The 26,638-nt window shown below is 40.9% G+C and overlaps 1 protein-coding gene across 1 annotated transcript; it reads right to left on the reverse strand.

Annotated features, from left to right (window-relative positions):
• Window positions 1-420: 420 nt before the first annotated feature.
• On the reverse strand, window positions 421-25,320 carry LOC126293419 (coiled-coil domain-containing protein 12). The gene is made up of 3 exons (XM_049986643.1): window positions 22,735-25,320; window positions 22,406-22,544; window positions 421-1,050 (listed from the first exon to the last, which is right to left on the reverse strand). The coding sequence occupies exons 1-3, from the start codon at window positions 22,878-22,880 to the stop codon at window positions 847-849; spliced, it is 489 nt and encodes a 162-aa protein (XP_049842600.1). The 5' UTR covers window positions 22,881-25,320; the 3' UTR covers window positions 421-846.
• Between the last annotated feature and the right edge of the window lie 1,318 nt (window positions 25,321-26,638).

Raw genomic sequence — 26,638 nt, forward strand, 5'->3', positions numbered from 1 at the left:
AAGTTTGATAATTACATTTCCATAAGCAGTACGTAATATGCCAAAATGAATGCATTATGTTTACTGTTAGGACTGCAAATTTTATGTACTCTGTTTCACATTGTGTGTGTGAGGAGGAGGGGGTTCACATCCCTTAATGTTTTTACTCTAAGATATGTTACTCTCATCACATTTCCATGACACCTTGCTTTATATTTTAATGGCAATGTTTTACTATTTAATTTGAGGGAACCAATAACGGCAGAGCGCTACATTTATATAATGTATTGAGATCACTGTTTTATTTCATTACACCTCATACTCCTGACAAAAGTTTTTAGAGAATATGTTTTAAACATTAATGGCAAGATCTTGTCAACTACAAAATTCTGAAAATGCCTATTTGAACAGACACACAAGTTAAAAATACAAGTAATAAAACTGTCTGAAGGTGTAACTTTAATTATGCTGTATAAGTTGTAATTATCAATCATTATGATCATGAATTATGTAATTTGTGCCAGTAGCACAATTACAGACAAGATACATTGCTAATACAATCAGTCTTTCAGTACAAACTTCCACACACAATCTGAGACTCCAGTCGCACTTTAACTAGTATTGGTATATGCCAGAGTGCAACTGACTGCACTTAAATATATGGGAAACAGTTCAGATCATCAGCTAGACACGCTACCGAACAGATTAGCTCACAGCTTGCAACATCTGGACCATTCTGCGATTGCAGGTCAGAGCCACTGTTTCTGACAGGGTTACTGCCATTTGCTGGCAACCAGCAGCATTCCCAGCAGCTTCAGCACCTACTACAGGAACCTTCAGACTCTACCGAAAAAGGGCCGCATCCCGTCAATCTTCGTTGGCAGCATCCATCTGGTTGATGCGTGCACCAGCGTTGACACTGTTGGCGAGGTCCTCCTGACCCTTCCGGAGCCTGTCGCGAATCAGCTCCGCAATCGCCTTCTGCGTCCTCCTCTCGAGCCGCTCCAGCTTCTTGGCGACATCACGTTTCAGATCCCAGTCCGGTTTGCGTGGTGCAAGATTTGTTATGTCCTGTGTAACATTAAAAAATTTACTCAGTTACTAGAGACCACATTAGTCACTAAAAGGGGAAGTAATTAGAGGATTACTCACAAGTACTTCCTGTGTTTCAGAAGATGACTGCACAAAAACAACCAGACATACAGAAAAATGACACATACAGTAGCTACGGCATCTCTCCAAGTTGCAATTTGTAATATGCGCAGTGATATAGTTGTGAAGTGCACCAGTTGGAAGCAGGCATATCAGAACATGGCAACTGATAGAGCAATGTGTGCATTGTGTGTCCTCAAGTTCACCAAGTTGTGACGGTCCGGCAACGATTTTGTGCCAAATAGTGAGGAAAGTGGCAACAAACAAGCGAATCTGTGATTAGTACAGCAAATTCTGTGACTGACTGACTATATGGTGCAAATAAAACAGGGATTGTTAGACTAGGTGGAGTATGAGCAGCAATCATTCATCAGGAGCCCAAAGAAATTGAAGACAGGTGCAAACAGAAAGCTGCATGTACTGCAGCAATGCTCGGAAAGATTCAACACAAACATTTACATGTACAATCATACTGGTTGTAGTTGCTACATGCACTGACGACTCTGAACATTGAGCTTCATTCTCATTTCTGGAATGGTTTGCAGTGGCTACTGGAGGAAGAGTGTTTTTTAAAGAAGTCTGTTTTCTGTGACAAAGTATTCTTTAACGAGTCTATAAAGGTGAATTGCCATAACATGCGTATTTGGGGTACAGGACTACCACACGAGATTGTGATACACATTCGTGTTTAGCCTAAAGTTAATGTATTTTGTGCAGTGTCCTCTACACAAGTTTACAGACCATTTTTCTTAGTGGAGTAAATGTTGACTGGTTTCAAGTACCAGGATAAGCTGCAGCAATGACTTTGATCACAATCACAGCAACAAAGTGGAGACTATTTTGCAACAAGATGGTGCTCCACTACAATTGTTTTCACATTTTTGAGATTACCTCAAGACAAACACCTAAGCACTGGACTGGATGTACTTCCCATTGTGACACACTCTTCTTCAGTTGCCCCCACCATCCCTTGACCCCCATGCGAGTCCTTCTAATGAGGTCATGTCAGACAATGTGTTGTTGCATTGATTGCTATTCAATTTGTAAGAGCTACAATGAAGAACAATTAAGTGGTCACTGATAACAACCGTAACATTCCAGGGAAGAGTATGGAAAAGTTTGATGTTTGCCACATTACAAATGGTGCTCACATTGAGCAACTATGACAAGAGTTAAAGATTTGCAGAGATGGTGTGTGTGTGTGTGTGTGTGTGTGTGTGTGTGTGTGTGTGTGTGTGTGTGTGTGTGTGTGTGTGTGTGTGTATATTTTCTGCATGTTCAAAAATGGCTCTGAGCACTATGGGACTTAACTTCTGAGGTCATCAGTCCCCTACACTTAGAACTACTGAAACCTAACCAACCTAAGGACATCACACACATCCATGCCCGAGGCAGGATTCGAACCTTAGACCGTAGTGGTCGCGCGGTTCCAGACTGTAGCGCCTAGAACCGCCCGGCCACTCCGGCCAGCTTTCTGCTTGTCTTGTTGTTTCCCTGCAGCTGTCTTACCTAAATAAAGGTAACACTGAATGTCGGCTTTAGTTGGTAACTTTATTGTTTCTCAGTAGCTAATAACCAGGTCTTTCAACACCTTACCACAAAAATATGGACAAACTGAAACTTCCTGGCAGATTAAAACTGTGTGCCCGACACACACACACACACACACACACACACACACACACACACACACACACACACACACACACACAACACAAACACAAACACACCCTACAAATATTTCCAGTTTTCACAAGAAGTCTTTCTTCAGAAGTAGACCTCTCATGCATTCAGTCACTGTTGTCACAAGGCACTAAATCCTGACTGAGACCGAATCTTATGTGAGCAGCAATCTAACTGGAGGGGGTAGGGGGAGTAAGGAGAAGGTATGGAGCCAGGAGGGGGAGGGATAGAAGGGTAGGAGTTGGGAGAAGATGCTACTGCTGCCTGTGGGAGCTAGCAGAGGCATGGTGGACACAGCATAGGGCTGCTAGGTGCTGTGTCAGAACACTGTGCTGGGAGGGGAGGGTTGGAGAGGTGAGCGGCGCAGAGAGACTGTAGGTTCGTCGTCAGGATAGAAGGCATGTGCAATACTGTAGTGGGAACAGGAAATGGGATTGGCAGGCGGTGCACAGGGACTAATAGAACTGGAAGCCACAAAGGAGGTGCAGAGGGGGGGAGGGGGGGGGGGGGGGGAGAAGAGTTATCACATGCACAATCTAGAAAAGCTGGTGCCAGTTCAAAAAATTGAGATGGTGTCCCACTTTTTACTGTCGATTTCACCTCCCACTACACTAACATCCCCAATGCCATGACCTTGCCACTAGTGAACACTACCTTTCCCAAATCCTGTCACTTCAAACCTGCAACCTGCTTCCTGGTTACCATGATCTATTATACCCTCACCGGTATTTACTTCCCCTTTGAAGGCATCAACTACAAACAAATCTAGGATACAGCAATGAGCACCCGCATGGCACCAGCCTATAACAACATATTTGTGGGCCGTGCAGAGGAACCCTTCCTAACCAGTCAGAATCTCAAACCCCTCACATGGTGCAGATTCACTCATCGCATCTTCCTGATCTGGTCTCTGGCTAATGGCACCCTATCCACAGTCCTCCAGAACCTCAACACTTTCTTCTCATTCACTTCACCTGGTCATTCTCAGTCCAACAAGGCACTTTCCTTGATTCTACCTCACCTCAAGAATGACTACATCACTACCTCTATCCACACTGAACCTACCAACCACCACCAATACTTTCACAGCTGCCACTCATTCCACACTAACAACTTCCTCCCATATAGCCTAGCCACCCATCTTATTCATGCCTGTAGTGAAGTGACAAGTAATCCCTCTCCAAATACGACAGAAGCCACACTGAGTCCTTTACAGACCAAAATGACCCACCCAACTTTGTTCCGAAACAGATGTGATGCCTTGTCTCTCCAGTCCCCTGCCACCTCCACATACCCACTATCCGTCCACAAAAGTGAACTATTCTTGTTATTCAACACCACCCAGAACTGGAGCAACTAAATCACATTCTCTGCCAGAGTTTTGACTGCCACATCTAGTGCCCTACAACGCGAAATATCATCCTAACTATCATCCCCACCCCTACCTAAACAACATCTTTGGCTGTCCCTACTACACCCCTGTTTCCAAGCCTCATGGTTCACATTTCTGCAAAAGACCAGGATGCAGGACCTATCCCATACATCCTCCCACACTGCCTACTGCAGTCCTGCCACCGGAATTTACAGCTCCATCAAATGCAGAGCCACCTTCAGAAGCAGACTTGGGTACAACAACTGTGCCACATTCTATGTGGGCATGACACCCAATAAACTGACTGACTACACGAATGGCCACCACTAAACGGTGGCCAAAAGACAGTCAGACCATTTACTTGCTGAACATAGCACCCTAAATGATGTGCTTCACTGTAATGACTGTTTGCACCCTATGCCATCTGGATTCTTTCTTTCCGCCACCAGCTTTCCTTAAGTGCGCAGGTGGGGGACCCTCTTTACAGCATATCCTTTGTTCCCGTAACCTGGCTTCAATTTTCACTTGCCCCTGTCCTCCACCTGCCTAGCCCCTTCTTGCTCCCTCTCCAGTATTTTGTACACCTTCTACCCTGACAGTGCACCTACAAGCCCTTTCCTCTTCTCTTGTCTCCCTGCTCCACTATAGCCCCACCTAGCAGCCCTATCCTGTCCCTACCATGTATCTGCAAGCTCCCACAGATAGCACTAGCATCATCTTCCACGGCTACCCAGCTAATACCTCCCCTCTCCCTGTCCCATGCTGCCTCCTTATGCCCACTGCTCTGTCTACATAGACTGCTCTCATATCAGACACAGGCACATTCAGGCCTTAGCATCAAGTGACCGTGGCCACATGTGTGCAGACTCTTGTTGCATAAATGAGAGAGAGCTCTGCTTGTGAAGGACACTGCCAAAAAGCTGCAAATACCAGGTGGTTATAATTGCACTGCACACATTAAAAATATTCAAAAGATCCAGTGGAGCAGGAATTTCAAAAGGCTGTAACACAGGTTGGACTTCAAAGCAGTTATAAATAGAATGCCCAGGACACATATGTTTGAGTCCAGTGATTGGAAGTTTTACCAATATCCAACAGTTTTTACTGATACAGCTGATGAAATTACTTTCAAAAGATTTAATATTTACTAGAGAATAAATGAGTGTGTGTAGTACTCACTTAAAAGTATTACTGTTAAGTAATATGTTTGCTGTTATGGCTTACAAGCACCTGATACACTTAATCTACTAGTGTCAATAATAATTTTAAGCAGCATTTATCTACTGACTATCCCTACCCCTAATTATGCTCCTTTTTCTATGTGAAAAAGCACTAGAACCCTCACACTTCAGCCATCAAGTCATGTCATACGAGTACATGGACTGTTTGTAGAGAAAACCATTTCCTCACTGTTCCCCAGACATTTAAATGCCCTCTTGCCTCTTCAATTTCATGCATCCTGTGTCAGGTTCTCTTTCTGATTAAGTAGTTTTCACAAGGAGTGATACAATATGGAGGGATCAATGTATGCAGAGTTGGTCTGATATACAATTACTGTATGGACTGCATGCAATGGAAAGTATTAATGCAGTGGAGATGTGACTCACAAGTCATGCTTCATTGGAAAACTCAAGACTTTTTTGGCAAGCCACGACTCGTCTGTTCTTTATTGATACAGATGCCTCCTCCTGGACAATCCATGTCTACAGTAAATGGAGACTTGCCTTGGTCTGCTGCCTATTAGGTCAGTGAAATAGACTGTCCACCACCTCACATTATTCTTTTACACAAGGCACCTGCTGGAACCAAAAAAGAACACTCCGCACACTCACTTGTGCTATTAGCAGACCACAGCAATAGGGGACAAGTTGCTGCTGAAGTCACAGTGCACACTATGCTGGAGATACACATTTACTGGTACCAAATTGAGTTACGGCTCAGAAATGATGAGTTTTGAGCTGAGGCCCACTTTTATTGAGCAATGAAGTTTCTGCTCTATCCTCTGTTTTATAGAATTTCTTTTCTCTACTCCTGTTCACTTTATAATGTACTGTCACTGTCACAATTAAAATGTTGGGGAGCTGGGGTATTTAACTGCTGTCTACAGCAACTATGATGAGCCTATGAAAAAATTGTTCATGTGGCACCAACTCAGTATAACAAACGTTTGCATCAGTGTACAGGGTTTATCTGGGTGATAGCTGCAAAGGTAATAGAGGTAACAAACTGAATGGACAAAACTATCCACTGGAGAACAAAAATTTCTTTATACAATAGTATTCAATAAAGTGACAGAATCAAATATTTGATAGTGAAACCAGTTTATATAAAGAGGGAAAGAGATTATGCACAGTTTTCCTAATTTAGATGGCACCACATGATAAAGTCATAAAGTGAAAATTGTGCCACTAAAAATGAATCTAAAAGTGTGAACAACTGCAATAATTGTAACAAGAAAGTAAGGAATGGTATTTAGTGTAGCATCTGTCACCACTGGTCCTGTGACAAGTGTTTCAAAGTTAGCATAACATTCATAACTGATTATTATTCACAGTCTTGTCTCATGTGTGTTAGTGATGCCTGTGATAAATTTCTTGTTCTTCTTCTCCTCCTCCTCCTCCTCCTCCTCTACTTCATGTATTAGGCCAGTTGCCTGGTACAGTACCCATGTCTTGTATGGTCTTCCTACACTACTTCTTCCAGTGCATTTATAATTTAGAGCATATCCTGGGACTCTTGTCTCTCACCACCCATGGTCTACATGTCCCTTCCATTTTCTCCTATTTTCCTTTTTTTCGTTTATGTTACATATTCCTAAATCTTTAGTTAAGTCTTCATTTCTTTTTTGATCATATATTGAGCCTGCATTCTACTTTCTTGGTGGCTTGCTGTTGCCCATACTTCACTTCCATAAATATGGGTTGGTACTTCTATTGTGCATAAAACTTCAGCTGGGTTTATTTCCTGGCTTTATTCTGCAAACATGTTATGATGGTTTCATATATGGATGTATATTTAATTTTTGGTCCACATCATGGATATATTTAGAAGAGATGTCATATTCTACTAGTTTTCTTGCTCCAAGATTTGATTATTCAAGATTAATTTATACCTTACTGGTTGTCTGTCTTGACATGTGTTCACTTTAAAACTAGCTTAGAACCCACTGCTTTACTTGCATAGACTGTACGGCCTGCAGAGATCTTTTTCATTTTTATTTAATAAAATTTTAAAGTTATTCACAATTTGCAACACCTAAGCTTTTTACGCTAATTCTTTTCCGAATGTGCTTCTGACCAAAAAGTGATTCTGGTAATTGGAGTAAAAAATATTTTGTTAATCATGCTTTTTGCATTCCTGTGGGGAATTTCCATAACAATTTTCATCTTCTAACAAATATTTATTTATGTCTGAGAAGTGTAATGCCAATTTTCATAAATTTAGATTCAAAATTTTTCTAATGTAATGAAAAAATTTCATCCCCTATTACACTCCCTTAGAGGTTGAATTGCCAGAAACAATGAAAAGTATTTTTTTTTTCTTTTCGGTAACTGAGAAGTCAAATACAAATTGTCATAGGCGTAGCCTTAAAAACCCTTTAGTAGTTCTTTAGTAATTACTTATTTTCAAAAAACTTTCACCCACTATTTTACCTCCCAGTGGTTGAATTTCCAGAAACACATTTTTTGTTTTCTTTCTAAGAAACCAAATAATTTTCGTAGTTCTAGCTCCAAAATTCCCTTAACACTGGTGTGCTTTCAAAAAGCCTTTCATCCCTTATTTCAATCCCTTAGGAGCGGAACTTCAGACAATCCCTTCTTAAATGATGCCTAAAGTAGAAGACCCATACTCTCACCAAACTTAAGGCTTCTGTCTTTAGAAATATGGGCTGGACAATGATGTGTGTTTTATATATAGAGATTTAGAGAAGTAAGTGGAGAACAGAATGAAATAATTGGAGCACTTTAAAGTTCTATGTTTGCTTTAAACAAAAATATACTACTCCTTGCAATGTGTGTTTTTTGATGTACTATGCAATGTCCTTCAGACACGCATGCATGCCCGAAGATCACTGCATAGTACACTGAAAAACACAAGACACTGCAAAAGGTATTACATGCATAGACAGGCCACTACAATAATAATAAATGTATATCCCTGCACAGGAATCACAGCAATTGAGCGAGTGCAGCATGTAGACTCTCAGTGACATACGGAGAGTTGGGTTGGCCCCGCAGGTGTCCTCGAGTAGCCGAAGTGTCTAATGCGACTGTTCACATAAACCAGGAAATCTAGGTTCGAGTCTCAGTGCAGCACAAATTCTCATTTGTGACTAATAAATTATGCTGCTGCAATCTAATCGTATTCACAATTCAGACTACATTTCTTCCAAAAAATACACTGCTGGGAAGGATAAGTGTGCATCTTGTAAAAGGACATACATCTCTCCACTGCTAGAAGTTCACAATAAAGAATGCAGTGTAAACGGAACAGATCTGTTGATTCAGCCTACAAAGTGTACCTACCCCATACTTCACATACTGTTCCATACATCCATCTCTGTTACTGCTACATTAAATTACTATAAAAGTGGTAAAAGTAAAATAAAACTATCAAAACAGAAGGCAACTGATTACAATTTTTTTGTTAACCAAAGAAATGTTTTATAAATGGAAGCCTCACTTTTTGATTTGGTTTATTTCATTTTACAATGTGACTGTGTTGTACCTAACATTATTTTATTCAAACGGCAAGTTTTCCAATAGGCTAAAACCTACCCAACTTTAAAAGGTTTGTTAGTAAAATCTATCATGAGCAGTACTGGGAAACGATGACAGCATAATTGCTGATTTGTACATTCAGTAATTATAACAGTGTTTCCATTTGAAATGCTGAAGAAATATTTACGGTAACAACAAACTCCACATATTAGGTGAATTTTGGGAGAAAAACTCTTCATTTGCAGGATCAAATGCACGCAAACATAATAGCAACAACAATATTATGGGGAGGACATATAGCTATTCACTGTAAAGATGACACACTGAGTTGCAAACAGGCATGATGAGAAGTCTACCATATATAAGCTTTTGGCCAAAGTCTTCTTCAGAATGCACACACATTCGCACAAACAAACACACTTCACATACATGACTGCTACTTTCGGCCACTCCAGCCAGACTGCAAAAGATACACACTGAATGGGAAGAGCTCAGAATGGGCTGGGAAAGGAGGAGGGATAATAGGGTACATGTGGGAGAAGAGGAATCGGCACTGCCTGGCATTCATCCCTTTCACACCAAAAAATCCCTCCCATATAGCGTAGCCACCGGAGACTGCATATCTGCAGTGATGGGAGCTCCCTCGTGCAATATACTGAAGGTCTCACAGAGACATTCACAGACAGGCACTATCCCCCACACCTAGTCCACAAACAGATTTCCTGTACTGTAGCCTCACACATCCACATCCTTTGTCAGGACTTAGATTATCTATCATTGTGCCCTGAAATTAGGGGCATCCTACGCAAGATTCTTCCCACCCCTCCTAAAATAGTGTTCCTTTGCCCATCCGACCTCTACAGTATCATAGTCTATCCCTGTGCCACTACCGATCCTAACCAATTACCACGGGGATCATATCCCTGTGGAAGACCCAGTTGCAAGACCTGACCAATCCACCTACCAGCACTTCCTGCAATGGGCCCTCTCTTATCTCACATTTATCGCAAATCTCAAGCCAAGTGCAAACTCCCAATCAAATGGAAAAAATGTGCAGCTAACTCCTTCGTATAAGAAGGGTGCAAGAACGACCCCACAAAATTACAGGCCAATGTTCTTAGCATCAGTTGGCTGCAGAATTCTTAAACATATTCTCAGTTTGAATACAATAAATTTTCTTGGGATTGAGAATACTATGTCCACGAATGAACACGATACTGAAAGCATCCCTCATGTAAAACTCAGATCGCCATTTTCTCACACAATATGCTGTGAACTATGGATGAAGGGCAAAAAATAAATTTCCGGAAAGTGTTTGAACGATGTCCCACTGCACATTGTTAACAAAAATATAAGCAAATGGAACAGGTTACTAGATATGCAAGACATTTGGGTTAGGTTCCCAGATATCAGAGTGGCTCCAAGACTTCTTACATAATGGAAACCAGTATTTTGTCCTCGAAGAGAGATCATCGGATACGAGGGTAACATCGGGAGTGATCACGGCAAGTGTGATAGGACCGCTCTTATTCCCTGATCTGAAGGATAGGGTGAGCATCAACCTGCAGATGTTTGCCATCGATGCTGTGTTGTGCGGGAAGGGGTCACTGTTGACTAAGCACAGGAAGACACTACATAATGTGCAGAGAATTTCTAGTTGGTGTCATGAATGGCAGCTTGCTCTAAATGTAGATAAATGTAAATTAATGCTGATGAGTAGGAAAATATCTGCAATGTTTGAATACATTAGTATTGTGGCACCCGACAGAGTAACCGTGGTTGCCACGAGTTCCCCCAAGTGAAATTCCCTGATTTCCAGACAAGTTTTACCAGTTTTCCTTGACAAATTTTGAGATCTCAAGGATGAGTAAAGATATAAGTTGGCAAAAAAATGTAAGGACTTCTGTATTGCTAAACGTGTGAGGAAAAATCTTAAGTACTAACATCAACATCTTTTATAATGAGCTGTTTTTAGATGGAGACAGAAAGCCAAATGGTATGTGTGTTCCATTCAGACCACTGCTGTTATTTTACTTCAAGAAAACAAAAGACATTTGGTGACAAAAATATGCATTTCCTTGGATTCGCAAGGCAGTTTTAAAATATCTTCACTGATTCCAGAAATAAGCTCAGAAAGAAGCAGCCCTCTGAAAAGAAGTGTAAACCAACATTATAGGCGACCACCAATAAAATTTTGGTTCAATAACACTACTGGCCATTAAAATTGCTACACCAAAAAGAAATGCAGATGATAAACGAGTATTCATTGGACAAATATAATGTACTAGAACTGACATGTGGTTACATTTACACACAATTTGGGTGCATAGATCATGAGAAATCAGTACCCAGAACAACCACATCTGGCTGTAATAATGGCCTTGATACACCTGGGCTTTGAGTCGAACAGAGCTTGGATGGCATGTACAGGTACAGCTGCCCGTGCAGCTTCAACATGATACCACAGTTCATCAAGAGTAGTGCCTGGCGTATTGTGACGAGCCAGTTTCTTGGCCACCACTGACCAGACATTTTCAATTGGCGAGAGATCTGGAGACTGTGCTGGCCAGGGCAGCAGTAGAACATTTTCTGTGTCCAGAATGGCCCATACAGGACCTGCAACATGAAGGGTAGAGCCACAGATCATAACACATCTGAGGTGTAACGTCCACTGTTCAAAATGCCGTCAATGTGAACAAGAAGTGGCCGAGACATGTAACCCATGGCACCCGATACCATCACGCCGGGTGATACACAAGTATGGCGATGACGAATACATGCTTCGAATGTGCGTTCACTGCGATGTCGCCAAACACGGATGCGGCCATCGTGATGCTGTTACAGAACCTGGATTCATCCAAAAATGACGTTTTGCCATTCGTGCACTGAGGTTTGTCGTAGAGTACACCATCGCAGGGGCTTCTGTCTGTGATGCAGCATCAAGGGTAACCGCAACCATGGTCTCCGAGCTGATAGTCCATGCCTCTGCCAACTTCGTCGAACTGTTAATGCAGATGGTTGTTGTCTTGCAAATGTCCTCATCTGCTGACTCAGGGATCGAGATGTGGCTGCACGATCCGTTACAGCCATGCAGATAAGATGCCTGTCATTTCGACTGCTAGTGATACGAGACTGTTGAAATCCAGCACGGCATTCCGTACTACCCACCTGAACCCACCGATTCCATATTCTGCTAAGGATCTCTACCAACGCGAGCAGCAATGTCGCGATATGATAAACTGCATTCGCGATAGGCTACAATCCAACCTTTATAAAAGTCGGAAACGTGATGGTACGCAATTCTCCTCCTTACACCCGGCATCACAACAATGTTTCACCAGGCAATGGCAGCCAACTGTTGCTTGTGTATGAGAAATCGGTTGGAAACTTTCCTCATGTCATGACATTGTAGGTGTCACCACCGGCGCCAACCTTGTGTGAATGCTCTGAAAAGCTAATCATTTGCATCTTCTTCCTGTCGGTTAAATTTCGTGTCTGTAGCAAGTCATCTTCGTGGTGTAGCAATTTTAATGGCCAGTAGTGTATGTTCATTATTGTCAGTTATTACCCACTGTGCTATGTCTATTATTTAGAGGTACTGTGTGTCCACTTGCTTAGCTGAGTGGTAACATGTTTGCCTAACACGCAGCAGACCTGGGTTCGATTCCCAACCTGGTTGGAGATTTGTGGCGAGACAGTCGCAATTCCTGAAATCCATCGTCCAGGGCCTCTGGCCTGCCAAGGAGCACTGCAGTCCAGTGTCCATGGATAAACCACAAAACCTAATCGCATTACACCACACACAGACTGACCTGATGTGGACATATCGGTGAGACTAGATCCGACGGACAAGGCCTCGATATTAGTGAGAAACGACGGGCTTCAGATCGGCAGGACCGATCCATTAAGAGATACTGGGAGAAATGGCCTATGGTTTTGGCCCATTGCAAAAGCCCACTCATGTAGCCAGTCATTCACGAGTCACAGACAACATGTTTATAAAATGAGACCACAGTGATCAATCCATGAAAGAGATAACTTGCACAAAGACTCTGAGAATCCACATTAATGAAGATAGGTAAAACTCACAGCAAGGATGATCACCGAGGTGCAGGCAGGCACGTAGGAAAGACGAACACTCTCACAGCTAATCTTTCAGCCCTAGCATTTGCCAGAAAACGAAAGCGCACACACATTCACACAATCACTCAGACAACTCATGCACACATGACTGCCGTCTCCAGCTGCTGTGTCAACATTCTGAGAATCAGACACCCCCCCCCCCCCCCCCCCCAAAAAAAAAAAGAAGAAAGAAAGAAAGAAAACCACTCCTCACCCCTCCCTGCCTCTCAATGGCAGCTGCTAGGGTAGCAGCAAGAAGTGGTGGCAGCACTTACTGCAAACAGTAACAATATGGGAGCAGGGAAGCAGTGCACCTACTCAGCTGCAACCAGCCAGAGACTACCGTATTTACTCGAATCTAAGCCGCAGTCGATTCTCAGCCGCACCTGAAAAATGAGACTCGAAATCAAGGAAAAAAATAAATTTCCCGGATCTAAGCCGCACCAGACATTTTAGACTCGAAATTCAAGGGGAGAGAAAAGTTTTAGGCCACACCTCCAAATCAAAACAATGTTGGTCCATTGTAAAATGAGAGACAATTTAGGTCGAATGAATGATGATACAGCAACAGTAGTTTGGTTCAATTCATAAACTTAGCAGTTAAGTTTTACCAGGTAGCCGTTGCTATGCGTCAGGCGCTCCGTCCGTATTTATACGGGTACCCTTCCTTTTTCATGTGCTTAGATCTGGTTTGAATCGGTTGCTTATTTTTCTTTGATCTGATAAGTGCCGTTTTCTTTGTTATAGGTGTTTATGTAACTCTAAGCTAAAAATGTATTACTATACTGTATCACGCATTGTTTGTCGCATTCTGTGTTTACGGCCTGTCGCCGCTGGCGGCATGGCTTGCTTTTGTGCACGCTACTGCCGCTTACAATTAGGGAAGAAGAAAGGAAAAAAAAGAAGAAAAAAAACAGAGAGAGAGAGAGAGAGAGAGAGAGAGAGAGAGAGAGAGAAAGAAAGAGAGAGAGGAAGGAGTCATCTCATTAGCGAAACAGTGGCAAGAGACCGCTATTTGCTATTTTTTGTTACTTACACTGCTTCTTTTCTTTGTTAATGATCAACAAGAACCAACTAATAGACTGTGTATGATTGAAGATGTTCTGAACGAGAGGTTAGCGAAAAATTTTCTCCGTTTGAAAATCTTTGCAGACGCCTCTTTAGTACATTACATTCTGCACAGAAATTAGCGTCATCTTAGATTTAAAAATCTAGTCAATTGCCATTCTTCATTTCTGACTGTAACACTATTATGCATAAGAATAATATGAATATAAACATGACGTGAATAAAATAAAAAGATACTTCCACATGGGAAAAATATATTAAAAACAAAGATTCCAAGACTTACCAAGCGGGAAAGCGCCGGCAGACAAGCACAATGAACAAAACACACAAACACACACACAGAATTACTAGCTTTCGCAACCGATGGTTGGTTCTTCAGGAATGAGAGGGAAAGACGAAAGGATGTGGGTTTTAAGGGAGAGGGCAAGGAGTCATTCCAATCCCGGGAGCGGAAAGACTTCCCTTAGGGGGAAAAAAAGGACAGGTGTACACACACACACACACACACACACACACACACACACACACACACACATCCATCCGCACATACACATACACAGACACAGACATATTTAAAGGCAAAGAGTAAGGGCAGAGATGTCAGTCGAGGCGGAAGTACAGAGGCAAAGAAGTTGTTGAAAGACAGGTGAGGTATGAGCGGCGGCAACTTGAAATTAGCGGAGGTTGAGGCCTGGCGGATATCGAGAAGAGAGGATATACTGAAGGGCGAGTTCCCATCTCCGGAGTTCGGATAGGTTGGTGTTGGTGGGAAGTATCCAGATAACTCTGACGGCGTAACACTGTGCCAAGATGTGCTGGCCGTGCACCAAGGCATGTTTAGCCACAGGGTGATCCTCATTACCAACAAACACTGTCTGCCTGTGTCCATTCATGCGAATGGACAGTTTGTTGCTGGTCATTCCCACATAGAAAGCATCACAGTGCAGGCAGGTCAGTTGGTAAATCACGTGGGTGGGGAGGATTTCATGAAGGATGGATCTCATTTCGGGGCAGGATTTTAGGAAGTCGTATCCCTGCTGGAGAGCCACATTCAAGGTCTGATCCAGTCCCGGGAAGTATTCTGTCACAAGTGGGGCACTTTTGGGGTTCTTCTGTGAGAGGTTCTGGGTTTGAGGGGATGAGGAAGTGGCTCTGGTTATCTGCTTCTGTACCAGGACGTGTGAATCTGGCCATTGGACAGATGGAGGTCAACGTCTAGGAAAGTGGCATGGGATTTGGAGTAGGACCAGGTGAATCTGATGGAAGCAAAGGAGTTGAGGTTGGAGAGGGAATTCTGGAGTTGTTCTTCACTGTGAGTCCAGATCATGAGGATGTCATCAATAAATCTGTACCAAACTTTGGGTTGGCAGGCTTGGGTAACCAAGAAGGCTTCCTCTAAGCGACCCATAAATAGGTTGGCATACGAGGGGGCCATTCTGGTACCCATGGCTGTTCCCTTTAATTGTTGGTATGTCTGGCCTTCAAAAGTGAAGAAGTTGTGGGTCAGGATGAAGCTGGCCAAGGTGACGAGGAAAGAGGTTTTAGGTAGGGTGGCAGGTGATCGGCATGAAAGGAAGTGCTCCATTGCAGCGAGGCCCTGGACGTGCGGGATATTCGTGTATAGGGAAGTGGCATCAATGGTTACAAGGATGGTTTCCGGGGGTAACAGACTGGGTACGGATTCCAGGCGTTCCAGAAAGTGGTTGGTGTCTTTGATGAAGGATGGGAGACTGCATGTAATGGGTTGAAGGTGTTGATCTACGTAGGCAGAGATACGTTCTGTGGGGGCTTGGTAACCAGCTACAAACCCAAACACCCTGGTCGCCCCATTGTAGCTGGTTGCGAAAGCTAGTAATTCTGTGTGTGTGTTTGTGTGTTTCGTTCCTTGTGCCTGTCTGCCGGCGCTTTCCCGCTTGGTAAGTCTTGGAATCTTTGTTTTTAATAAACATGACGTGATATGTATATTCTTCCGTGTTTGCTGTTGTCTCACTCTACTTTCGTAGTTTATTAGGCAGACAGAATTTAAATGAGATAACACAGCAAACACAAAAGAATATATGGCAAAATGTTTATATTTGTATTATCCTTATGGTGAAGAGAATATTGCATGTGATTCACAAAAGTTCCTATTAGCAACCATCTCTTCTCACAGGTAGTAAAAATTCAGAACGTAGAGTTGGCCATACTGACAAACATCCCTAACAATCTTGCCAGTCGGATTTTCGTAGTACATTGAAATGCTGCAACATTCGAAGATGAACAATATGGAATTTGTATTTACTTCGATGGATAATGTATGAAAATGCAGTGGTCGACACTCGGGGTAGAGGAAAAAAAAGCTCGTCTTCCAACTTTTTAAATTTATTTACTGATGCAGAGGTTTTGGCACCAGTATTTATCTTTGTGCCTGCAAAGCATGCCTGTGTAACGCTACATATATTCGACGACAGGAATTAGTTGTGGCAGCACCTACCAACATATTCAGAACTTCCGCTTACTTTGCACTCGGTTCTAAGCCGCAGGCGGTTTTTTGGATTACAAAAACCGAGAAGTGCGGCTTAGATTCGAGTAAATACGGTATGCACACACAATATCTCAGTAAATAAACCATTTCACCTACTGGGACAAGAAAGGTTCTTGCAGTGTTGTTGTTTCTCTCTCTCTCTGTCTCTCTCTCTCTCTCCCCCCCCCCCCCCCCCTACCCCGCCATTTTCTTCCAAATTTACCTGATACTTCCAATTTCCCTAACACATTTGAAATTCCCTGTTTTCCAGAACTTGTGGCAACTCTGAGTAACGTCAATTAAATATCTGGGCCTCATGATGCAAAGTGATATGAAATGGAATGAGCACATAAGGGCGGTAGTAGGGAAGGCAAATGGTCTAGTTTGGTTTACTGGGAGAATTTTGTGAAAGTGTGGTTCACCCACAAAGGAGACTATGTATAGAATGCTAATGTACTGCTTGAGTGTTTGGGACTCTCATCAGGACAGATTAAAGGAAGACATCAAAGCATTGAGAGGCTGACTGCTACTCTTGTTACTGGTAGGTCCAATTAACATATGATTATTACAGAAATGGTCCATGAACTCAACTGAAAATCCATAGAAGGAAGACGACTTTCTTTTCGTGGAACACTATTGAGAAAATTTCTAGAAGTGGCATTTCAATGCTTAGAGTAGAACGAATCTACAGCTGTCAATGTACACTTCAGTAAGCACCACAGAGAGAGGATAAAATAAGAGATATTAGGGATCGTACAGAGGCATATGGGCAGCAAATTCTCCCTTGCTCTGTTTGTGAGTGGAACAGGAAAGGAAGTGACTACTAAGGGTACAAGGTACTCTCTGTCAAGCACCATATGGTGAAGTACGTATGCAGATGTAGATACTCTACCAGGCCTGCTAACAATACAAAATAATACCACCACTAACACACTCTTGTGGCCATTCTATCAGTCACAGACCACTGCAGCTTTTATCATCCACGAACGAGCCAATGGTGTTGACACTTGACATCTGACTACATCATCTGGGTGCCTCACTTTTTCTGTCAGACAGTGTATATTTGGTGTTAATTCAGGAACTTCCTTCGTACCACATGGTCTCAGGTACGAGTCCCCATCGGGTCAGGGATTTTCTCCACCCGGAACTGGGTGTTTGTGTTGACATTATCACTTCATTATCATTTGGGAAACTGGTGAGACTGGGTAGTGAAAAGATTAGGAATTTGTACAGGCGCAGTTAAGCAACTCACAAACCAAATATCCTTGTCATCTTCGTCAATGACATCATTAAGAACATCGTTTTGAGACCTCTTAAAAAAAAACCAACTGCTTCGCAATACACATAGTGAACGAATGTTCTTTGCCATTCTTTAACTCCTTTTTTCACAAAAATAAGTGAAATGCATGACTAAGCCTGGAACCAAACACAATCTCCACAAAGACCTAATGGGGTTAACATCAGTACAGGAAAGAGATAGATACACGAGTATACGTATAGTCAACAACCTACCACAGCACATGAAATGTCATGTAGAGAATGTAGCGGTGTTTGAGATGAATTCAGCAACTTTCTATTGCAAAATTCAAACTTAACTGCAAAGTATCACAACAGGAACTCTTAAATTTAATGTTTTAGTTTCACATATAATTAAAATAAGCACTGCAAAGCTGCGCATTTTCATATGCGACTAAATTAATATCACAGCAAGTGGCACAATGGCTGCTATTGCAGTGGTAACATGTGCGGCTCGGCTGATTCTATATACTCCTGTCAAAATTCCAGTGGCACTGTTTATGAGATAAAACCATCTGAGATTTCTGGGACAGGCAATAAAGCTATCATTCAGGTTATGGCATTAGAATCCAGCTAAGAGTCCAATAAATAGAAAAGAAACCATACTGTTTCATCTGGAAGGATTTTGCAAAGAAATAAAACACACACACACACACACACACACACACACACACACCACAAAGGAAGTACCACTTATGGAAAAAAAAGGTTCATTTGTTGAGCACTTTGGGGAAAAAAAAGGAAATTTCAATTATTTGTCAAATTGTGTGCTGATCTCAATTAAAAAATACAACTCCTACTGTAGAAATGCAGTATTTGGTCAAGTGAAGGTAAAAACAGAGACTTATGTTTCACTTCTGGTGATTATCTATCATCTCTCCATTTCACTTGTACACAAGTTCCCCAACATACTGTAACCATTGGTAGATACTTTAATCATACAACAATCAATTGGGAAAATTACAGTTTTGTTAGTGGTGGGCGATAGACATCCTGTGAAACATTACTCAATGCCTTCTCTGAAAATCAACTAGAACAGATAGTTTGGAACCCCACCCATGATGGAAATATATTGGATCTAATGGCAAGAATTGGACCTGAACTCTTTGAGGATGTCCATATCAAAACCAGTACCAGTGACCACGACACAGTTGTGGCAACAATGATCACCAAAGTACAAAGGACAACTTAAAGCAAAAAGCTTTATATGTTCAGTAAACTAGACAAAAAATCAGTAATGTCATATCTCAAAAAGAGGAACTTGAAACTTCCAGGACATGAGCATGTACAGGAACTCTGGCTCAAGTTTAAAAGAACAGTTGGCCATGCAATGGACAGATATGTATCCAGTAGAACAATTCATAATGGGAGAGAACGCAAAACAAAGCATAGGGCTATAGATACAGAGATGCTGAATGAAACACGTTTGGTTGTCAAGAGATCAATACATGAAGCCTTCAATGACTACCATAGCAGAATACTGTCAAATGATCCTTCACAAAATCCAAAGAAATACTTGTTATATGTAAAGGCTTTTAGTGGTGCCCAAGTTAGTGTCCAGTCCCTAGTGAATGAGACAAGAATTTAAATTGGTGGTAGCAGACAAAAACCTGAAATACTTTACTCCATTTTCAAATTTTCAATTACAAAGGAAAACCCAGGACTGCCCCAATTTAATCCTTATATCATTGAGAAGATGAGTGAAATCAGTATTCATATCAATGGTGTTGAGAAACAGTTGCAATCATTAAAACTGATCAAAGCTCCATGGCCCAGTGGAATCCCCATCACATTCTATACTGTATTTGCTGTCGAGTTAGGCCCTCTCCATCATAGATCCCTCGGACAAAAAAAGTAAGTGCTCAATTCCTGGAAAAAGGCATAGGTCACATCCCCCTAAAAGAAACTACCATTCAGTATAACTAACACTGGTTTGTTGCAGAATATTAGAATATACTCTGAGATCAAACACAATGTGGTATCTCGAACAGAATGACATCCTACATGCTAACCAGCATGGATTCTGAAAACAGTTATCATGTGAAACCCAACTCTCACTTTCCTCACATAACATACTGAAAGCTTTCAATCAAAACAGGCAGGTAGATGCAGTACTTCTTGATTTCTGAAATGCATTTGAGTCAGTACCACACCTATGCTTATTGTCAAAATTATGATCATATGGGGTATCAAGTGATATGTGTCATTGGATTGAGGACTTTTTGATAGGACAGACACAACATGTTATCTTGGATCATCAGATATAATTCAGGTATACCCAAGACAAGTGCGTTGGGACCCTTGATGTTCATGTTGTATACTAACAACCTTGCGAACCTCAAATTTTTTGCAGATGAAGCAGCTATCTATAAAGAAGCACTATCTGAAAGAAGCTGTAAAAGTATCAGCCAGAGCTTGATAAAATTTCAAAATGGCGCAAAGATTGGCAATCTGCTTTAAATGTTCAAAAATGCAAAATTTTGCACTTCACAAAATGAAAAAAAAAAACAAAAAAACATAGTATCATATGACTATAATTGGAATCAACCAACTCATAAGTATGTAAGTGTAGCATTTCGTAGGGATATTAATGGGAAGTGATCACATAGGTACAGTTGTGGGTAAATCAGGTAGTACATGTCAGTTTATTGGTAGAATACTGGGGAAGTGCAGTCGGTTTACAAAGAAAATTGCATACAAATCATGCAACCACTTCTAGAATATTGCTCAAGTGTGTGGGACCCATAGCAAATAGGACTAACAGGGGATATTGAACATATACAGAGGAGGGCACCACGAATACCCACAGGTAGGTTTGATCCATGGGAGAGAGTCACAGAGATGCTTGGGAAACTGAACTGGCAAATACTTTAATATGGACATACACAGAGGTATTCAAACATCTTTCTTCCCAGGCTCCATATGTGAAAGTTACAACGAAGCTGAAACTATACTGCTACCAGATATTTGGTTATTTCTCAAATTTTATGGACAAGTGTTTAACAAAAAGCAGAGTACAGTGGTTCAAAATTCAGCCACAAACTGGGAGCCAAATTAAACAATCATGGAGAGGTTACATTATATAGTCTCTTTAGCTGGCAGTAATCATGGATACATTATATCATGTGGTTTCCCTAGCTAGCAGGTGATGCATACTGAAAAGTCGCATCACAAAGTTAAAGCAACTTCAAATGTTAGTGGGACAATTCGAGCGACACCACAGGATTTGGCATGTTTCCACATGCGCTTCAGTGACACCACCTGAATGATGATCAAATAGTGTCACCTTGGTTACATGTGGAAACCTGGACTAATACAATAATGTAATGTCATTTCACTGCATTGCATTTAATCATGACTTCATTCCACATATCACACATCACTCTTTGTTGGATCCATGGAATGAAACTACTGTAGTGTAACACAAACTGTGTAAAATTGCTGTACATACCAATGAAAGAAACAGGCTTTACATGACAAAACAAAAAAGCCTCCAATATAACATGCATACTGGGTATCATTCTGTCAACACAACCAAGGTTCAGATAACATTTCAACATTAACAGTGCCAAATGCTTAATTTCTCATAATCAAAACAATAAAACCACAAGATTATATATAAACAACAGGTGATACCATCTGTCCCTGCAGCAGTCTCACTTCACTCCCCAATTCTGCTCCATGCATATTGGCACAAACTGGCACTGTGGCAAATCATAGTTACATTGTGATTCAATCCCTTAACATACCGACCTTTATGTTTTTCAAATTATGTTCAAAAAATAATTTTTTTTTTTAAACTGAAAAACATACTGTAAATAATGACATTACATATTGACATATGATAGCTTTTAAAACTCAAAATAATTAGTTACTAAATTTGGAACATCACCAATGAGAAAATTCAGAATATTTTTTGTGCGCTGTACTTTGACCAACAATCCTGAAACTTAATTTCCTTTTTAGTTTCTATGTAGCATGACCCTAGATAACACCTGTGGATTGCAACAAACATGCAAGGTTCACAGGTGAAATTTACTTTAGGGCTACATTATGCAGCACAAAAAGATGCACTTAGGTGTTCATTCCCCAAATTTTGCATCAATCAAGGCAAAAAGAGAAACGTTTGAAGATTATTATTTATAGTTTGTTTAGTAAAAGCTTTAAATGACTGCAGTCCTCAAATAGTGAGGTGGGGGGGGGGGGGGGGGGAGACCTGTAAACTTACTTAGCCCAACAGCAAAACATTTACTTAAAAATAAAAAATTGTAGACAAACTGTAATGTATCATACAAGCGAAACCTTTTCTATACGATTATAGGATAGACATATGCCTTTATGAAAAGGCAGTTGCATGTAATTAAGTGTCGTGACAAATGAAAAAACCTTACTAGCGTTGACATCTACCACTCACCAAAAATATGACAACCCTGTCTTAAAATCAACCCCTGCGGATACGTAATATACTGTGTGCATTTGACGTACTTAACAAACCAAAATAAAACTTACCAACTCTTCGATGACAACTTTCGAATGTGCAGAGCTCAATTGATCCTTTACTTCCTCCTCCACATCTCCAGGTTTAGCTTCAGGAACAACATTTTCCTTCAACGTTTCATCTTGGGGTCGATAGCTTCGGAATTTCGGCCTACAACAAGTTCACGTATGGTGGTTTACTACAGCAAGTACAAGAGCATCTCTTCACCTCTCTGTAAACAGATATATGAAACAGTAAACTACGAACTTTACTATAAAGCAAATGAAATTCTGCCATGAGCAGAAATTAATGATAGCACATAAACAATACCTTCCGTTATAGGTCATTTAGTTGCACTTACTTTGGAAGAACAGAAACTGATTCCGATTTTTCTTCTGACGCTGTACCATCCTTCACTTCTTCATGTTTCCTCTTCAATTGCTTTAACCTTTCTTTCCTTTTCAGTGCTTCTGCTTCCATACACCCCACTTTGTCCTCCTGCTCCATAACTGGGAAAGTAAAGTTCGCATTCACAATATAATTTATTGTTTACATACCTCATATTCCTTCCGCCACAGACATTAGCTACAACGGTTACTTTTATCCATAGACTACAGGTGACTATAGCCAATGTGTTGATCTCTTTCTCCACAGCCTAGAATAAAATCACTCCTTTTCTGACGTTAGCTTGTCCCAAGCACATTTACTAACAGCTTCCTAGCATCTATTTGTCCCAGCAAGTTTAATAACACTGAATTCTGGAGGGGCTTTAGTATTAAGTGTCACCAATATACATATTGTACCGAAACGCAGGATTCAAAGTTGTACACATGTTCTGTAAGCTTAATGGCGTACTACAGCACATACGAAATGTTAGGTAAGTATCCCTTGTCCTCTGTAGACACACTGAATTTAAATTTGTCTCCAATTAGTTTATTCCTATCAGGAAGTAGTCGAAAAATCAATTACCTTTTCATCGAAGTAATTTTCTTATATAGTATTCTTTGGATTGGAGTGAGTAACATAACGTAATAATTACAAAGAGAGATTTTATTTTTTATGAGAAACGACTTCGAATGTCATTGAGAAGGTTGGCGGAACCTGAAACACAGATGACAGAGTGCTTGCAGATGACTTTCACTCATTGTTGTCAGTAATGTTGTGGTTAATAGGGAAGTAGGTATGACTGAATTAGCATGTCTGCAAGACATCTCCCCAGTTCATGAAGTATTGTCAGAATGACATAACCTGGTCTTTGCCCCAACTAAAATATATTATTCAAAGAACAGCAAATAATAGTTGGCGGAAGGATACCGATAGATGCTATGTGCATTTAAATAACGTTAGTGAGATTCACGACGAATATTGTATTTCTTCAGTAATGTATTTTTGTGCCCCACACAGACATTTGTTAGACGTAAAACATAGTCATATGTTCATATGTTTACAACAGCGATCAGCAAATAAATGTTACTACCTGTTGACATTGAGGTACTACTTTCTTTGGCGTCCAGTGACTCTGTACTTGTCCGTCAGTACGCGTGCAGCAAGCAATGGAGGCAGATGTGTTGAAGCTTAAGTGTAAGTTATTAGACGCGATAGATCGAAATCATAATGTGCGTGACGCGGAAACTATTACGGAAGTGTTAGAAGTTCTGGAAAATATTGAAATTAATGAAGAGTTACTGAGATCGACGAGGTTAGGTAAAATTGTGAACGATTTACGTCGGAACTTGAAGGACGAAACATTAGCGAAGCGAGCGAAGCAGTTGGTTAAACGATGGAGAAAATACATATTGTTGCGCGCTGGAGCAGCATTTGTACAGGGCACGCGGATGGGCAATGGACAGGCAAACAATATAGAAAATTACGCCGATGTAGATAGCACGGATGGGAAAAAAATGTCCCATGAATGGCCTGCTAATGGAAACTCAGAAACAAGGAATTGCGACTCCACGATTTCCAAGGAGCGTTACGGTCTCCTTGGAGCTAATGCAACTCGCTCGTCGTCTGTTCAGGAACAAGAGCCGGCGGCTGAAGTATTTGACAATAAAATGCGAAATGATAGTTTAAATCGGTTTGTTGAAGGAAAGTGCAAAAATCTTGCCAGTACGATACGAGCTACTAAGGAGATGGTAGTTACTATGAACCCTCAAGACTGGGACGCCAAGAAGGATTGTTCCGTGACAGACAATAAGTCACTTTGTGAGCAAAAAGCGCACAGAGGACAGCAGCTGACAACAAATATGCAGCTCTCGGGTTGCGCTAAAATGGCTAAAGCTTCTACGAACTTCACACCAAGGAAAAAAGTGAAAACTACGCAAGAACTAATTAAAACTGTGCTAAATAATTCAGACTTACCTGAGGGCGGTGCTCGAAATTTGTGTGCTCAGCGTATTGGCAGCCAGACAAGCCGAAGAGAGCATATAAAAAGAACATGTGAGTTGAAGCTGCAGCCGAAAAGGACATTCGTGCCTTCCTCTACATCAGTAACTGAAGATCACTTGCTGCGATTAGAAGACAGCAACAATGGGCGAACGTTAATAGGCGCCTCAGCACAACAAAGCGTGAGTACTGCCGCTGAGTCTTCAGCAAATCATGAAGATACAGTTGCAGAAAAGAGAGACGTACCAGAGAAAACAGTAGATGCCTCTCAGGATGAGACTATAAGGGAGGTACAGCCTGAGTTAACAGTATCCGCTAGTGAGTTGAATGTGACTGACAGCAGTGTCGTTCAGTGTGAGGAAGCAGTTAATGTCAAAGGTTATGAGGATGCAAACTGCAGTGTTAGTTTCGTGAAAATTGAGGGTGTCACAGGAATATTTGATGAAGGACCCAGAAGGAATCAAACTGATGATGGATTCAGGGAATGGCATGAGTGTTTATCAAAGAGATCCTATAAGGGAGACTTATTGAGTGTCCTCCCATACGTTGTAATTGACTGAATCCTGTTGATCTCCAGTTGTTGTTTAAATGTATATTATTCAAGTTTTTGATACTCCAGAAGTGATATTTTACAGCCAAAGATAATAGTACATTACTGAAAGATTTGAATTTTTACTGACTATTAAAGGTTTGAAGGCAGCGTTTAAATTTTTACTATATAAATTGATGTACCTTTTTTAAAAGTCATGTTTTAGTTTCTCATACACTGATTTACAACCATGTATATCAACAGAATATTTTGATATATTATTTGGAACTTGGGCCCTACTGAAGTTTGATCTAGAAATTTTATTAGAATCGCATGTTAGTTTGACCTCTGTAGGCCTATTTATTTATTGTTAAACTGTTGTGTAGTTATGTGTTGATTGACACCTTTCATGTTTCCAAAGCGTGCAGCAGCAGTTATTGTGTGTTTTTATTTTAAAAAGTTATATATTGATATTTTTTATGTAAAATTAAAGTAGGTTTAATTGTGAAAGGCAGGTAAACTACAGTTTCTTTTTGTAAACAGTGTAGATGAAACATCCACGACAATCAGACTGCTTGAAAGTTTTGGTGTGGGCAATGGCTTCCTTCAGAAATTATCTTGAGATTTGATACCACAGCTACCGACTTCAAAAAATGAAAATAAATATAAGGATGTGAGGTTGGGGGTGAGGATAGTTGAGATGTTTTCCCATGTTGTGTATGTTTGGCAAATGTCATTTAATTTTAGATTTTAGAAGAAATTCTACCAACTTCACAACCACCAAACTTTCACAGGGTGAGTTCTGTGAGAATGTCAAAGTACTCTTAAAATCTCAAGAATCAACCATTTATTTCTGAGATTGTCATTGCCCTTCTAAGTACTTTTCCCTTGTCTGACTGTTTATCACTCACTTTTCCACTGATATACAGTATAAGCATTTGCTGTGATCTTGATCCGAATTATCTCTCTTACAATTCCTGCTATGTATAACTATTTGCTGTGATCTTGTTCCATATTCCTCTCAGTGTTCCCCTATATGCGAGCATTTGCTGTGATCTAGTTCAAACGGTATTGATTTCCTATTTTTTAAAGATGTTTAAGTTATCAATCGTTTATAACGTGCATTAAAGTAAATTTTATTGTTTTGAGGAAAAAATAAAGACTGTCACATATTTGTGCCATATACAACTCTGTGTAATTATGCATTCTAATTCACCTTAAAAATGGAGGGTTTCTTTTGGATCCATGGAGATCATGTTATGTAAGACTGCAGACAGATGCCATTTAGAGTAAGTTCTTTTATGATGTCACTAACTTATATACCGTGTATCAGAGTATTTACTACTTTATT

Source organism: Schistocerca gregaria, chromosome 10, assembly GCF_023897955.1.
Source record: "Schistocerca gregaria isolate iqSchGreg1 chromosome 10, iqSchGreg1.2, whole genome shotgun sequence".
Classification (NCBI taxonomy): domain Eukaryota; kingdom Metazoa; phylum Arthropoda; class Insecta; order Orthoptera; family Acrididae; genus Schistocerca; species Schistocerca gregaria.

Bases quoted from the DNA above. Each gene is read 5' to 3' on its own strand.
- LOC126293419 (XM_049986643.1), bottom strand. From the start codon at position 22,880: ATGGAGCAGGAGGACAAAGTGGGGTGTATGGAAGCAGAAGCACTGAAA. The intron at 22,545-22,734 runs GTAAGTGCAACT...AACTTGTTGTAG, and splicing joins TCAGTTTCTGTTCTTCCAAA to GCCGAAATTCCGAAGCTATC. The intron at 1,051-22,405 runs GTAAGTTTTATT...AATGTTACACAG, and splicing joins AAGTTGTCATCGAAGAGTTG to GACATAACAAATCTTGCACC.